The sequence below is a fragment of the Amblyomma mixtum genome, chromosome 4 (assembly GCF_055824585.1).
Source record: "Amblyomma mixtum isolate Tamu chromosome 4, ASM5582458v1, whole genome shotgun sequence".
NCBI lineage: Eukaryota > Metazoa > Arthropoda > Arachnida > Ixodida > Ixodidae > Amblyomma > Amblyomma mixtum.
Genome location: NC_143015.1, coordinates 124,354,709 through 124,368,146, shown reverse-complemented (window position 1 = coordinate 124,368,146; position 13,438 = coordinate 124,354,709). Strand labels below are relative to the sequence as shown.

The window sequence follows — 13,438 nt, the reverse complement described above, 5'->3', positions numbered from 1 at the left end:
GTCATCTACGACGGTGGTACACTGTCAGCGCATAAACGCTTGCTCGGAGGGAAAAAAGCAACGACGCCGAAGGCAAAGCCTGCCGAGTGTTGTTTGGCGGCATCCGACGACGCACGACAGGGTATGGGCGAAGGCGTCGGAAATGTGAAATTTCACCATAGATGACGTCCTTACTTAGCGTTTCGGCACTTCTCTGAAGTTTTGAGGAGAACCCCGAATACCGGGCATGGCTTTATTCGACGATTACTTCGCCATTTCAAAGGAACACTCAAGACAAATTGATCGGCTATACCGATACGATACCGCGTTCTAATCAGAAAGAGACCTCACTCTCCGAAAACGCTGCTCTATTACCTAGAAAGGCCAAAAAATTGGAGGGGATGCCATGAAGGTGTGACGCGATAGCCTTAATTGGTTATTCCAACACATGCAGAAGGTCATTCTCTGCTAGATCCCTGGGAGTCCTCATGCCGCTCATGGCGCAGTGGCGCAGCGGTTAAATGATGCGCCGCGGCCCTGCGATGGTAGGTGCTCCCATCGGTGTGCCTTCTGCGGCCTAGATTGCTCTTCCCGAACGACCAGTCATTAATATAACTGCCACCTGCCACTGCGGGCAGTTTGCTCTCTATCCGATGGGCAGGTTGTGATGATGCCCACCTGCCTCCTAGGTCGCTCTGGGGACCGCCTACCAGAGTCATGTTCATGATTTTTCGCTCACAACGCCGACAACGCCAACACCGGATTTTCTGGGAAACGGGGCCTTTAACGCTATCGCGTTCAAGCAAAATACAGGTGTCGCCATCCCCGGCCGATTTCGGAAGTAAAGTGCGTGCGTCGACACCAATTTGTGGCGCGGATCCCAGAGGCTATGCTAAACTGCTATTCAATTCAAAATGGTGGCAGCCCGTCCTTTTCGGCAAGGACGTCACGAGTTTGAATCAACTGGCGCAAAGATTTTTTAATTCAATTTTATCGGCGATAAATGCGCCTCTTGCTGCCGGAAAAATGTCAACATACCCGGAAAAAGGCAAAGAATCAATATTTATTTCACTACAATTGCATGAAGTTGTCCTCACAGTCTCTCTGAATGCTAGCGAAAAAAAAAACTTATCAAGCTTCGCCTACAGGCTTCATACATTCGAATCCCTGAATTCAATAGGGGATATTCAAAATTCCGCAAGTGCGCTTTCCCGCATAACAATGTTGCCCAAAACAAGATGGCTGACCATGGGTTTCCAGCTGAAACAAAGCAAGAAAGACTGGTTTTTTGTTTTATTCTGCCAAAATACGTTTCTTAAATTCTATCCACACGCACCTTAAGCGCCTGTCCTGTAGCCCACGCAGTTTCTTTATTGCGAAGTCGGCCATCTTGTTTATGGCAACACAGTTATGTGGGAAAGCGCACTTGCGGAATTTTGAATATCCCCTATTTTCCGCAAGCGCGCTATCTCGCATAACAATGTACAATGTTGTCCCAAACAAGATGGCTGACCATGAGTTTCCAGCTGAAACAAAGCAAGAAAGACTGGTTTTTTGTTTGATTACTCCAAAATACGTTTCTTACATTCCATCCACACCTTTAGCGCCTGTCCTGTAGCCCACGTAGTTCCTTTACAGCGAAGTCGGCCATCTTGTTTGGGGCAACATAGTTATGTGGGAAAGCGCACTTGCGGAATTTTGACTAATTGGCGCCATTACTCCTATTCGACCTATTCCTGGCTTACAGTGTAAGTCAGAAAACTTCGCCCCGCCGGCGCAGTTGCTGCGGGATGAATGTTCTAAGCACAAAAGCCCCAAACGCAAGTGCCGATGAGTCGCCATAAATGCAGCACGCGCTAGTCGAGGCGGGAAAGAGCTGCAAAGCCAGCCGGACGACATTACGCGCATTAAGTTGAAGCGAAAGGTCTTAGGCTGTAATCCCGGACTCGTGTCGCAACTCCTGGGAGACCAGTGGTGTCGCAAGCTGTTTACGGCGAGAGCGCTGCAGAGCGAACCCAAAGTCGTTAGGGCGGTTTTGCCTGCTATGCTGCTGCCGCTTATATTGCGCCTTCGAATGAGGAAAGAGCTATGCGCGTGCCAAGGGAGCTTAAACGCTCCCTGCTTTGGGCCGCGCATCAGCACACAGCAAGGCGGAACTCTTGTGCAACGCCGCCCTGTCCTTATAAAAGTGCTCTACTAGAATTTCCTTTTGTCTATTCATAGTCTATAAACTGTGCCTGGAAAAAAGTCTACTGAAAGTGTATGGCCACAACTCTCTAGATTCTCTATAGACTGTCCATAGGATTTGTATTGTTTATAGACTACTCAATAGGATTTATCTATATAATGTCTATAGATTTTATTGACTTAAGTCTATGAACAATATGTACACTGCCCCGCCGCGGTGACTCAGTGGTTAAGGCACTCGGCCACTGACCCAAAAGGCGCGGGTTCGATCCCGGCTGCGGCGGCCGAATTTCGATGAAGGCGAAATTCTAGAGGCCCTTGTGCTGTGCGATGTCAGTACACGTTAAAGAACCCCAGGTGGTGAAATTTCCGAAGCCCTTCACTACGGCGTCTCTCATAGCCTTAGTCACTTTGGGACGTTAAACCTCAATAAACCAAACCAAACCAATATGTACACTGTCTAAAGAAACTTTTGTGAGTAAGGGTGGGCGCCAAATCTTCCATGTGGTGTGCTTGAGAAAAAATCTCTGAGGTTTAGGATTGCTAAGCACTAAATATTGTGCTAAATCACATTTTTTGGGTGGTGGACACCACCGCCACGTGCCTGAAAGCGCGATTGAGGTGTCCACTGACCCAGGGAGCGAGTTATGCGCGTCTTCAACTTTTTCATGATCAATGCCAATTTACCCAATGTACACCGGCGGCCTCTGCTCCAGTGCCGCGTTTCTGCAGCAATGTTGCCAACGCAAAGGCGTACTGCTCGTTTCTGCCGCAGCCTTGTCCACGCCAACGCATGCAGCGCACTACCGCCATATAGCTCAAAGAGCGAATACTAGTTCGGTAGTATTATTACTTGACGAAGAAGACGATGTGCGATGCACGGCGTCAGAGTGTGTTGCTATTTAACATGAGGCGTGTTCGGCTGCGGCAACAGCCTACTGTTGACGTGCAGTGTGTTCGCGCCGCTGCGGGGACGAATCCCATTCGAGGATATTGATTTGATTTATTTTTATTTATTTATTACCCTCGGCACAAACCCGCAAACATCGTAAGACCTTGCTCGTGTTTGCCCATCGGAATAGTGCTTTCATTTGATCACTACCATTTTGATCAAATATCGGAGGGGACACTTATAACCTCCGCCTTAATGGCATGACGCGATAGCATTAATGGGTTAATTCTCACATGTACGGAATTGGACATTATCTACTAAACCTTCATAGATCCCTGTGAGTCCTCATACCCCTCCTGGCGCAGTGGTGCAGCGGTTAAGCGATGCGCCACTGCATTGAGATGGCTGGTGCTACCACCGGTGGGGCTAGTGCGACCCAGGTTGCTCTTACCGAGCAACCTCTCGCGACCAGTCATTAATCTACCTGCCATCAACCTCGCAGATATAACACTGGGCTTTATGAAGTGATGAGAGCTTGTACAGCCACCTATCGTCCTTCCATGGTTGCTGCCTGCGACTATCCCTTAGAGAGAGAGAGAGAGAGAGACTGTTTAATGAAATACAGAGAATTTAGCCGGCGTTTAAAAGACTATCCCTTAGGTTCTAGGGGGCCCCCTTGAATGCACGATATTTCACAACGATAGCCGCATAGCGGACATTATTCGGGGCAAACGGCGCAGACATCGGTGTCGTATGTCGCGACAGGAAAATGGCAGCGTTAAGACTCAAAGCCGAAGAGGATATCCAAGTCCCCATAGACGCGTTCCATACTGTGCTATGATCTTTCATTCCTCTTATCTCATTGTATCTCTTAATCATCCCCTCCCTGCGTCTGTAGGGTAGAATGCCGGGCATTCCCTTGTTACCTCCTTGAATTTTCTTGATACTGTTTCTGTCCGTGAGAGCCTGGATCATAAGTGCCGGGCCATAAAGCTGTATGTTGGGGGTGGGGCAGAGGGTTACGGTAGAGACGTTCTTTCCACTTTTTTCTTTCGCCCGGAAAAGGAGAACGAGTCCCTGACCCTTCCTTTTCATCTCAAACGACTCCGATGATAATACCGACAATTGTTCCGTTCAATCCCTCTACACACGTGGTATATGTCCTGGATTGCTCCTGCAGAACAGAATGAACATACTAAGTCTTCGACCGCTGCATACTCCAAAGTAAGCCTCTCCTCAGATCTTCGCCAAGACTGCCGAAGTGTCTACGGGATACCCTCCTCCCTGCACTATTACTGGCAATGCCAGGCTCTATTCCGTGCATGGCCGCGACCAAAGACGAAACATCCGGACCTAATTCACGTGGCTTGTTTCGATTCGTTCTTCCCCAAACTCGGTGGGCAACGCGCTGCCAAAAGCGCTGGGCCAAGAGGGAGCGCCCGTAGCCCGCGCGGCGCCGGCGCGCGGTGCTGACGTAGCACAGCGTTGGGCGGTGGGCGCTGATTGGAACAATGTTGACAGTACACAGCGGAGCCCCCCTCGGGCCAACGCCAAGCAGCGGCCCGACCTCCATGCGACCTTGTTCCACACAGCGCCCGGCATCGATTTGCCCCAGTTTCGGGGCGCTGGGCTCGCGCTGGTACGCTTTTCCTCCTCTCTGCATCCATCTTGCGCTTTCATTCCTCCTCCCCTCTCTCCCACCTGACCTTTTCCTCTCTATCTGTCTCTCTCTCTCTCTCTTTAATACTCAGCAGCCTCGCAGCGCCACCATACGTCCCCATCGCGTTTTCCACCCACTCGTTGTCGTCTGCTTATGTTCCTGTAGCTAGGGGCCGTCTGCTGTGGTACGCTATACGCGGTATCGTCTGCTGCGGGACCCTTTTATTGGACACCGACGGCTTGTTGATTGAAAGCAGCTGCAGTGGTGCTAGCCGACTGCACTCCGAAAGCCGCCGCGCCGCATTCATGTGCTGATCGAACGCCCTTCCGACGTCCCTAATTAGAGAGCATGTGTGCTTCTCCGTTCTTGCAGTTGTTTCAAAGCCGCTCTGTTTTGTCTTTCTTGAGTCTCGATATTAAGCTGCTCACGCGTTTAAAAAGAAAAAGGAAGGAAGCGGTTTGTAGCTGAGAGGCGCTGTACTGAAGCACAATGAGAACAGGAAACAGAGACTTGTTCGAGTTGATGCTTCTTGCAATCTCACCGTAAGGAACGCCAATCGCGAATAAAAGGTCATAGCTTGCGACTACGCCCTCTAGGAAAATTATTATTATTTCGTGTGATTACATGAAGACCGATATAAGAAAAAGATCAGGATGACAATTACAAGAGGCGATACACTTGTCTGTTCATATTAGGAAAGAGTGAAACAGGATGCGGAAGTAAAAAGACAACTAAATAAGTTCCCCACGTCTACTTAAAACAAAAACAGGGGCTTGCGTATGCAGGTCAATAGTATTGCAGCCATTTTTTTATGTTTCATTCGCGTTCTTGTTCGCATCTTCTCGGCGTATACTTGCAGCAAGTGTGGAGAAAAAAAAACTATATCCTGGACGCAACACAAAAAATAAATCCTGGTAGCAGTATGCGTCCACTCGCATTCCAGAATTTAACATAGTGTTACTGTATGCCGCCACTGGCAGCAGCGCGTGCGTTGTAGTGGTATCTGGAAACGCTATGATAAAACTCTACTAACGTTACGCACGCCAGGCAGCGCACGGTAGGCTCTTCTAAGCGCGTGCTACCTCCTCGCCGTAGCGTTGGAAAACCGTCACGACTTTTTTCCTTTCGACGAGTTTTACGATGCCTCAGCAGAGCAGGTGTTTCTCTATTCCTCGTACTGGCTGACTCAAGACTCACGGAAGAAGCAGCTCCAGTTGGTGTCTTTCACTTTACTTCTCACTGGCGCAAGCCCAGTCTTTTTCTCCGAATTTAATGAAGGAAAAAAAAAAACAGAAGCTGCCTGGGGTTCGTAAAACAAAAAGCTTCATTATCACAGCGGCACAGAAGCTGTCATCAGAACGTGAGTGATTAAAAACAATAAAAGGAAATAGACGCCATCTTGAAACAGGCTGTGAATGCCCCGTATTGTGCGTCTGCGCGAATAATGGCCAAACAAACAAAATCTAGTCTTGTCCGTCCCGTCAAGCTCGTTAGGGGGTTCAAGCTCGACTATTCCGCGCTGTTACTAGAACTGCACTGATCCAAACATGACAACTGCCGAGTTGAGGAGATGGGAAGAAAAGAGAAAAGCGAATAGCTTGCGCGCTTCAATCCTCCATGATCTGCTTTGAGTAGCGATTTCCAGGCTACAGCCCCTTCCTTCCCTCTACCAAGGCTTGCGGCATCAGCAATTCGATAAACTTGTGTTGCTCGCGTGCGCGTTCTTGCACATATATGGTCGATTCTGCCAGCTCCCTTCATTCAGAGGCTCGAAGATCTCGCAAATTCATAAAGCAGACAGCCTGATTCTTTAGTAGATGGCACCAAGCTAGGAGGCCGCCGCCGATTTTTTAGAGACAAGCTTTCAGGTGCCCCGAACGATAAAGAGACGACACGGAATCTGCACACAGCCCCAATGTTTAGTAGACAACATCAGTCATGCAGGCAGCCTGAATGGTTAGCATCAGCATCACCATCAGCCTGACTACGCCCACTCCAGGGCGAAGGCCTCTCCCATATCTCTGCAATTAACCCTGTCCTGTGCCCGCTACGGCCACCCTATACCCTCAAACTGATTAATCTAATCTGCCCACCAACCTTTCGCCCGCCCCCTGTGCTACGTTTGCTCTTGGAATCCAGTCATTTAGCCTTAACGACCATCGGTTACCTCGTCTTTTCTTCCATTTCTTCTTGATTTCGACTAGGCTGCAATTAACACACCTTTCTTCCCTGGCCCACTCTGTTCTTTCCCTTTCTGTTAACGTTGCTTACACCTATCATTTTCCTTCCGATAGCTGACTGCGTTGTCCTCAGTTTAAGTTGCATCCTTTTCGTTAGCCTCCACGTTTCTGCCCCATAGGTGAGTACCTGCAAGATACAGCTGGATTGTACGTTTCTCTTGAGGGATATTGGTAAACTGTCATTCATGATCTGAGAGAACCTGCTATATGCGCTCCACTCCATTCTTATTCTTCTAGTGATTTCACTCTGGTGGTTCGGATCTGCGGCCGCTAGCTGCCCTAAGCAGACGTAATCCTTTATCGCTTCCAGTGCATCGCTAACAACCGCAAACTCCTGTTCCCTTCCGAGACTGTTGAACATTACTTTAGTTTTCTGCATCGTTCGGATTTTCCTGTATAAGTCATTGATCATATTTTGCAGTTCATCCCCTGAGTGACTTTGCAAATGTAATCAGCGAATCACAGATCACTAAGGTGTCCTCCATTGACTCTTATCCCCAACTATTCCTAATCCAGGTCACCGGATACCTCCTGTGAACAGGCGGTGATTAGCAATGGAGATATCGTGCCTCCCTGCTCGCCACCATTATTTATAAGAATTTTATTGTTGTCATTACGAAAGAGTATGGTGGCGGTGCAGCCATTATAGATAACTTTTAGAACTTTTATATGAGGCTCTTCTACACCCTGATTCCGTAATGCCTGCATGACTGCTGATGAGAACACCAATGTTTGTAGACACCAATCTTGAAGGCAGTCCTAATGCTTACAGACGACACCTGTATTGCAGGCAGCTTCAGTGTTTAGAAGACCACACCAGACTTGAGAGCAGCCTAAATGCTTAGCTGACGACACCAACCCAGCAGGCAACTGGAATGTTTAGCCATCAGCGCCAATCTTGCAGCCAGCCCAAATGCCTAACAGAAGACGCCAGTCTTTCAGCCAGCTCGAATGCCTAGTAAACGACACCAGTCCTGCAGGCAGCCGGAATGTTTAGCAAACGATACCAGTTGTAAAGGTGGCCTGACTGCTTATAAAACGACACCAGTCGTGCGGGAAGACTGAAGGCACAACAGACGACACCATCATTGCAGGGAGCCTGAATGCTGAACAGATTACGCCAGTCCTGTAGGCAGCCCGAATGCTCAACAGACGACACCAACCAGTCTTGCAGGTAGCCTGAATGCCTAGAAGACGACACCAATCTCGCAGGCAGCCCGAATGCTTAGTAAACGACTTCAGTCCTGTAGGCAGCCCGAATGCGGAGCAGACGACAACAAGCTTGCAGGTAGCCTGAATGCCTAGAAGACGACGCCAGTCGTGCAGCCTGAATGCTTAGCAGACGACACAAGTCTTGAAGGTGGTCTGAATGCTCTGCAGACGACATCCGCATTGCAAGCAGCCTGAATGCCTAGAATACAACACCAGTCTTGCAGGCAGCCCGTATGCTCAGCAGACGACACCAGTCTTGCAGGCAGCCCGAACGACACCGAACTGGAAGACGATCTGATTTTTATGAAGCGATATCAAACATTTTTCTCTAGGAACGCAAAACCTCAACTACTCTAGTTCTTTCTGGCACAACGACAGCGCCATGCGCGCAACCGGAAATACAGGAAGGAAACCGCGGTATACAGCGGGGCTTCTAACGAGCTCTTCAGAAACTAAACAATAACACCGCCCTCTGAGGATTAGGCCCGTGGGTTAAGCACGTCTTTCATAAATGAGGCAAGCTGCCGCCGGTGCGACGATGACGCCACTCACGCCGCGCTCGGCGAGTACGCAACTGCGGTGGGTATATCCTATTCGTTTCGGCAGAACTGCTCGACCTGCACTCGAGACAGCTGACGGCGACGGGAGAAAGCGAAAGAAAAGATGCATGGCGGGCGGTTCGTTCTGCAGACCGAGCGGCGAACAGCTGTGCTCGGGCACGAGCCTTTCTTAAGCTGAGCGTCGTTCCGAAGCTCAGATGGGAGAACAGGGGGGGGGGGGGGGGGGGGGGGAAGAAGGTTGGAACATCCGACACCACTCTCTCGCTCCTTTCTCTCGTATTTATAGCGCGGGCCGCAATAGACCCCGGTTGACAACAACAAGAGGAGGCTGCAAGCTTGAGGCAGCTATAGCTGTGCGTGCTATCCCCTCCTAGAGTGCGGAGCGGAGGACGTGGCACATATTCCAGCCACCGCTGCTTGCTCCGAACGCGGCGCTTTGCCCGTGCTACGAAATTTCCCATTGTACTCACTGTTAATATTCGTTTTGGCATATATCCGACTCCTGCTTATCCTCTGACGGGGCTGCAGCCTTTTTAAATGAATAAATAAACATTATTCGACCTTCTGTGCATATGTATACCAAGTCTGTTATTTAATACAGCTATATCTTTTCTTTTTATCTGAAGTTCTAGGAGGCCGCCGTAATGGCCAGCTGTAATCGCACTGCTTACCTTGATAGCAGTTAGCAACAACTTCAACCTTCGTATTATAAATATCCACCGCCTTTCAACAAGCATTCTTGTCAGGGCTGTGTGTCCGACACCATCTGTTCGATGTCGAGGATCTTTTTCACCCTTCTTTTATTTTCTGTTGTGTCATTTAGAGTCGTGTAATCTGATTCCAATCAGTTGCCTTTCCTTGGTCCTATTTTGTATTCTGCACTGTGCCTTGAAAAGTGCACGTTTTTGTTCAGTACACGCGCAGAGCAAAATATCGATAACTTCTATGCAAGCACCAATGCGCCGTCTCTGGTTTCTAGCTGCCCTATAGATTGCGTCGTCGACCAGCTAACTGTTGCATCCCGAAAAGTGCGGTAGTACACCGCCCTAAGGGGAGGTCTATAACGCAGCCAACCGATCAATGTCCCGGCGCACACGTACGCACACAAAAAAAGGTCTCTTCGCTTGGGAAGCGAGGGGCGTATAACAAGACTTAATAACCTGACTATAAACAGTCAGCCCCTAGACAGCCGTATAGCAAGGCTTAATGATGTGACCATAGTAAACAGCCGCTCTAGCTAAAAAGCATCCCTCCAATCGACGCGCGTCATTCGCAGAATACTATATCATCTCTATGCAGAGACAAGATAAGACGATATAACGCACGTCTCTTTTTTTCGTTCCGCGCTCCCGTGTCCCAAACTGGGCAGCTCTGTTTTTATCCCAGGCGAGCGCTGCCACTGGGAGAGCGCTCCGAGACATCGATCGATTTACGGACGAGAGCGCTGGAGCCACTGTGCCGAGAAAAGACAAAAAAAGGCTGGCGCGCGCGTCTCCCGGTTTTCAAGGTCTCCTTATTCGTTCCCTTTTTTTCCCCACGTAGGGAAACTACCTTCTGCGCGTCCGGGACGAGAACCTAAAAAAAGTCGCCGAGTCCTAACGATCCCTTGCACTGACTGCGTCAAGCACTAAGAAATGTTCGACGTCCCTTCATTCTTTTTCGATTGTTGTCTTTCTTAATCTATATTCGGAACAGTAAACCTCCAGTAAGAGACCATCGGATATAGAACGTGGTGTACACATAAGTACGTGGGTTTCCGACATTTTTATGACAAGGAGGGGCTGGATTGTGGTCAGTAATGTGAAAGAGGTGTCATGATCGATTCGGTTTCTTTTTCTCTAAATTCGGTACACCATAAATACAGTCAAGAACACAAGTATGTTAGCGTAAGGACACACTATAAACCTACGCAACCCCCAATGAAGGAGAAGCGAGCTACCATGAGGTGGCGCCACTAGCGATGTTGTTTTCAGCATTGTCATTAGCTGCGGTACGCATTGCCCGAAAATAAACCCTGACGACACAATGCACTCCAAAGCCGCTTTGCCAGATCCAATCTATCGATGTTACAGGCCTGACCGACACCCGAGAGCGAAGTTCAAGGTCGCAGGCGCTCGCGCATGCGCACAGATATGAATAGGTAGGACCGGGTTTGGAGGTTGAGAGCGGGAGGCGGGGGGGGGGGGGGGGTGTACTGTTGTCACAACACATTGTTTACAAACATCGATAACCGGACAGGCCCTAAAACTAAAAAAATAAACAAATCGAATAAAAATAAGCGCCGAGGACTCACCGGAATGCATCCAAAGACGAAGTGTGTCACGAGAGTCCGGCAGCTTTTTCTCGGTCAGAGAAGGAGAAACACAGCTGGTGGCAGCGCAGCGATGCTTGCAAGACGTTGAGCAGAATTAAAAAAGGCGCTGGAGACCGACTATATATATGTATATAATGTATACAACTGGGCTACACTTAGTATACAGAAGAACGACTTCTTCTTGACGCGGACGCTGCGAGCGTCCCACTGGAAAATAGAGACGGGTCGTAAAAAATGCAAACGTAGGAAAAGAACGAACGGAGAGAGTCTGTTAGGAAAGAATACAGGTGCACCCGCACAAACCACCGATGTTGAGGAAAAGAGCACAGCGGCGGAGTAGAAAAAGCCGTGTTGGGCAGCGTCGACGGCGATGTGTGTTTTGCTTGCGCGGGGCGATGAATGTCCCACGCGCCGGCTAGCCGCGCTAGCTCGCACCCGGCTCAAAACGACTGGCGCCGCGGCCCAGGGCTTTATACGGCGCCGCGCCGGGAATCGTCTGCTATCGACGTGTCCCTCCGCGCATGCGCCAGAAAGTAGTCCGCGCTTGAAAGTAGTGCGCGCTTGTTTATTATTCCGCCGGCTTCGTTTGTTGTTCGCTTTTGCCCGCCTGCCTTCACTTTATATACTTTTGTTTTTCTACACATGGGTTGATTATTCTCGCGTTTTCGTTGGTTCGTTACTCTTGCCTCCGCGGGTACGGCCGATCGTGGTTCGTCGTCGTCACGATTCGCCCGGGACCCGCTCGCTGAATGCACGCGACGCGAAGCGGAGGCTTGGCTCGCATCCACTCAAGGGAGTCCGAGGGCAGAAAAACAGCTGTTGGCGCCCGTTCCCCTGAGAGCACGCCACGCGCAACATTTGTTCCACGAGAGGAACTCTCTGACACCTCCTCGAAGGAACGCCGGCGACTGCCTGCCTGTCCGCGTTTTTCTTTCTTTTTTTTTCGTTTTTTGCGTGCTTATAATGCCACATAGCACACGCCTCGCTGCGTCCCTGCTGGCGGTCCAGCTTGTGCGACGGCTCAGAACGTTGGCACGCTGTTTGTTGGCTGACGAGAGTTTGGCCTGCCATGAAGCCGTCGCCGAGCGTCTTCTGCTCGACTCTCAATGACAGATTTGACTTTTTTGTGTGTCGTTTCAGTGACGTCATCGCTGCCACCAGCCTGTTATTCCCAGTGGGCAATAAGCTCCCTTGGATGTCCTGTGGACGTTTTGGATGTCCATGGGACGTCCAGGGGAGTTTCGATTGGGTTGAGCCTTGCGCTTTCGTTTACAGCTGTCAGTCTTGGAGTAAACACAGAGGACTTGAGTTGTCTTGAGCATTTGACACACAAAAGACGAGAAACAGCAGGACACGATACACCTTTTCTGTTCGTATAATACCTAAAGGCAGTACTGAAGGCGCGGTGACTCAGTGGTTAGCGCGCTCGGCTACTGAGCTGGAGGACCCGAATTCGAGCCCGATCACGGCGGCCGCGTTTCGACGCAGGAGGAAACAAAAAAAAAAACGCCCGTGTGCTGTGAGATTTAGGTACATGCCAAAGATCCTCAGTTTGTGGTAATTGTTCCGGAGCCCTCCACTACGACACCTCTTTCTTCTTTTACTCCCACCTCCTTCCCTTCCCGTACTTCGCGGTTGAGTTGCCCACCAAAAAGTGAGAGTTACTGCGCCTTTAATTTCCTGATATATATAGATGCCTCTTCTGGCTGTAAGTTACGAATTACCCATTTGCTACTGGCTAGGAAGTTGCTACTCATGCTTTTCTGCGTGTGGAATGGGAACGAGAGTACGCATTGCACAGGCGTGGTGAACTCAGTAGGTCGCGAATGGCAGTAAGGCTAATGCCATTAAATTTATGCGTGCGGCACCGCACGAATGCCATTAAAACTTAAGGCAGTAAGCGCTTCATGGCATTAGGTCTGGCCGAGTGGCACGGGTATTAAAGTTGACAGTGTGTATCTCATATTGCCTGTACCACTCATTAGTACTACCAATGATGGCCCTGGTTGTCCGTCGCTTGCCCAGTATTGAAAGAGCTATCATGAAATCCTGGAAATCATGGGCCAGGTTTGCCAGATTCCCAATTCCCTGTTTGCTGTGACATCCTAGGATCCTGGCAAGAATGGGCCATGTTAGCCACGCCACTCTGCCACAATTTGTTTTATCATTCTAGACAGCTGGCTACATTACCCTAGGTTTGTCATCACTCACACAGTGTTAAAAGTATACTGGCAAATGTTGCTCAACGTTGCGCCGTCTGTTAAAATGACCTGCCAACATTCAATAATGCGACATCAGATATAGAAAATTAATTTTACTATTATGAGCATCATCTTGACAGTTTATAATTTTTCGAACTGCCAAAAACTGACTTGATTTCTCTATAAGAGGTGT

General features: G+C 49.5%; 1 protein-coding gene across 1 annotated transcript in view; it reads right to left on the bottom strand.

Annotated features, from left to right (window-relative positions):
* Positions 1-11,498, bottom strand: part of LOC149348157 (protein Tob1-like) — a 31,146-nt gene extending 19,648 nt beyond the window's left edge. The window contains exon 1 of the mRNA XM_089587965.1: positions 11,024-11,498. Within this exon, the coding sequence (XP_089444091.1) occupies positions 11,024-11,033 (10 nt within the window). The 5' untranslated portion in view covers positions 11,034-11,498. The remainder of the gene's footprint in view (positions 1-11,023) is intronic.
* Positions 11,499-13,438: the final 1,940 nt, after the last annotated feature.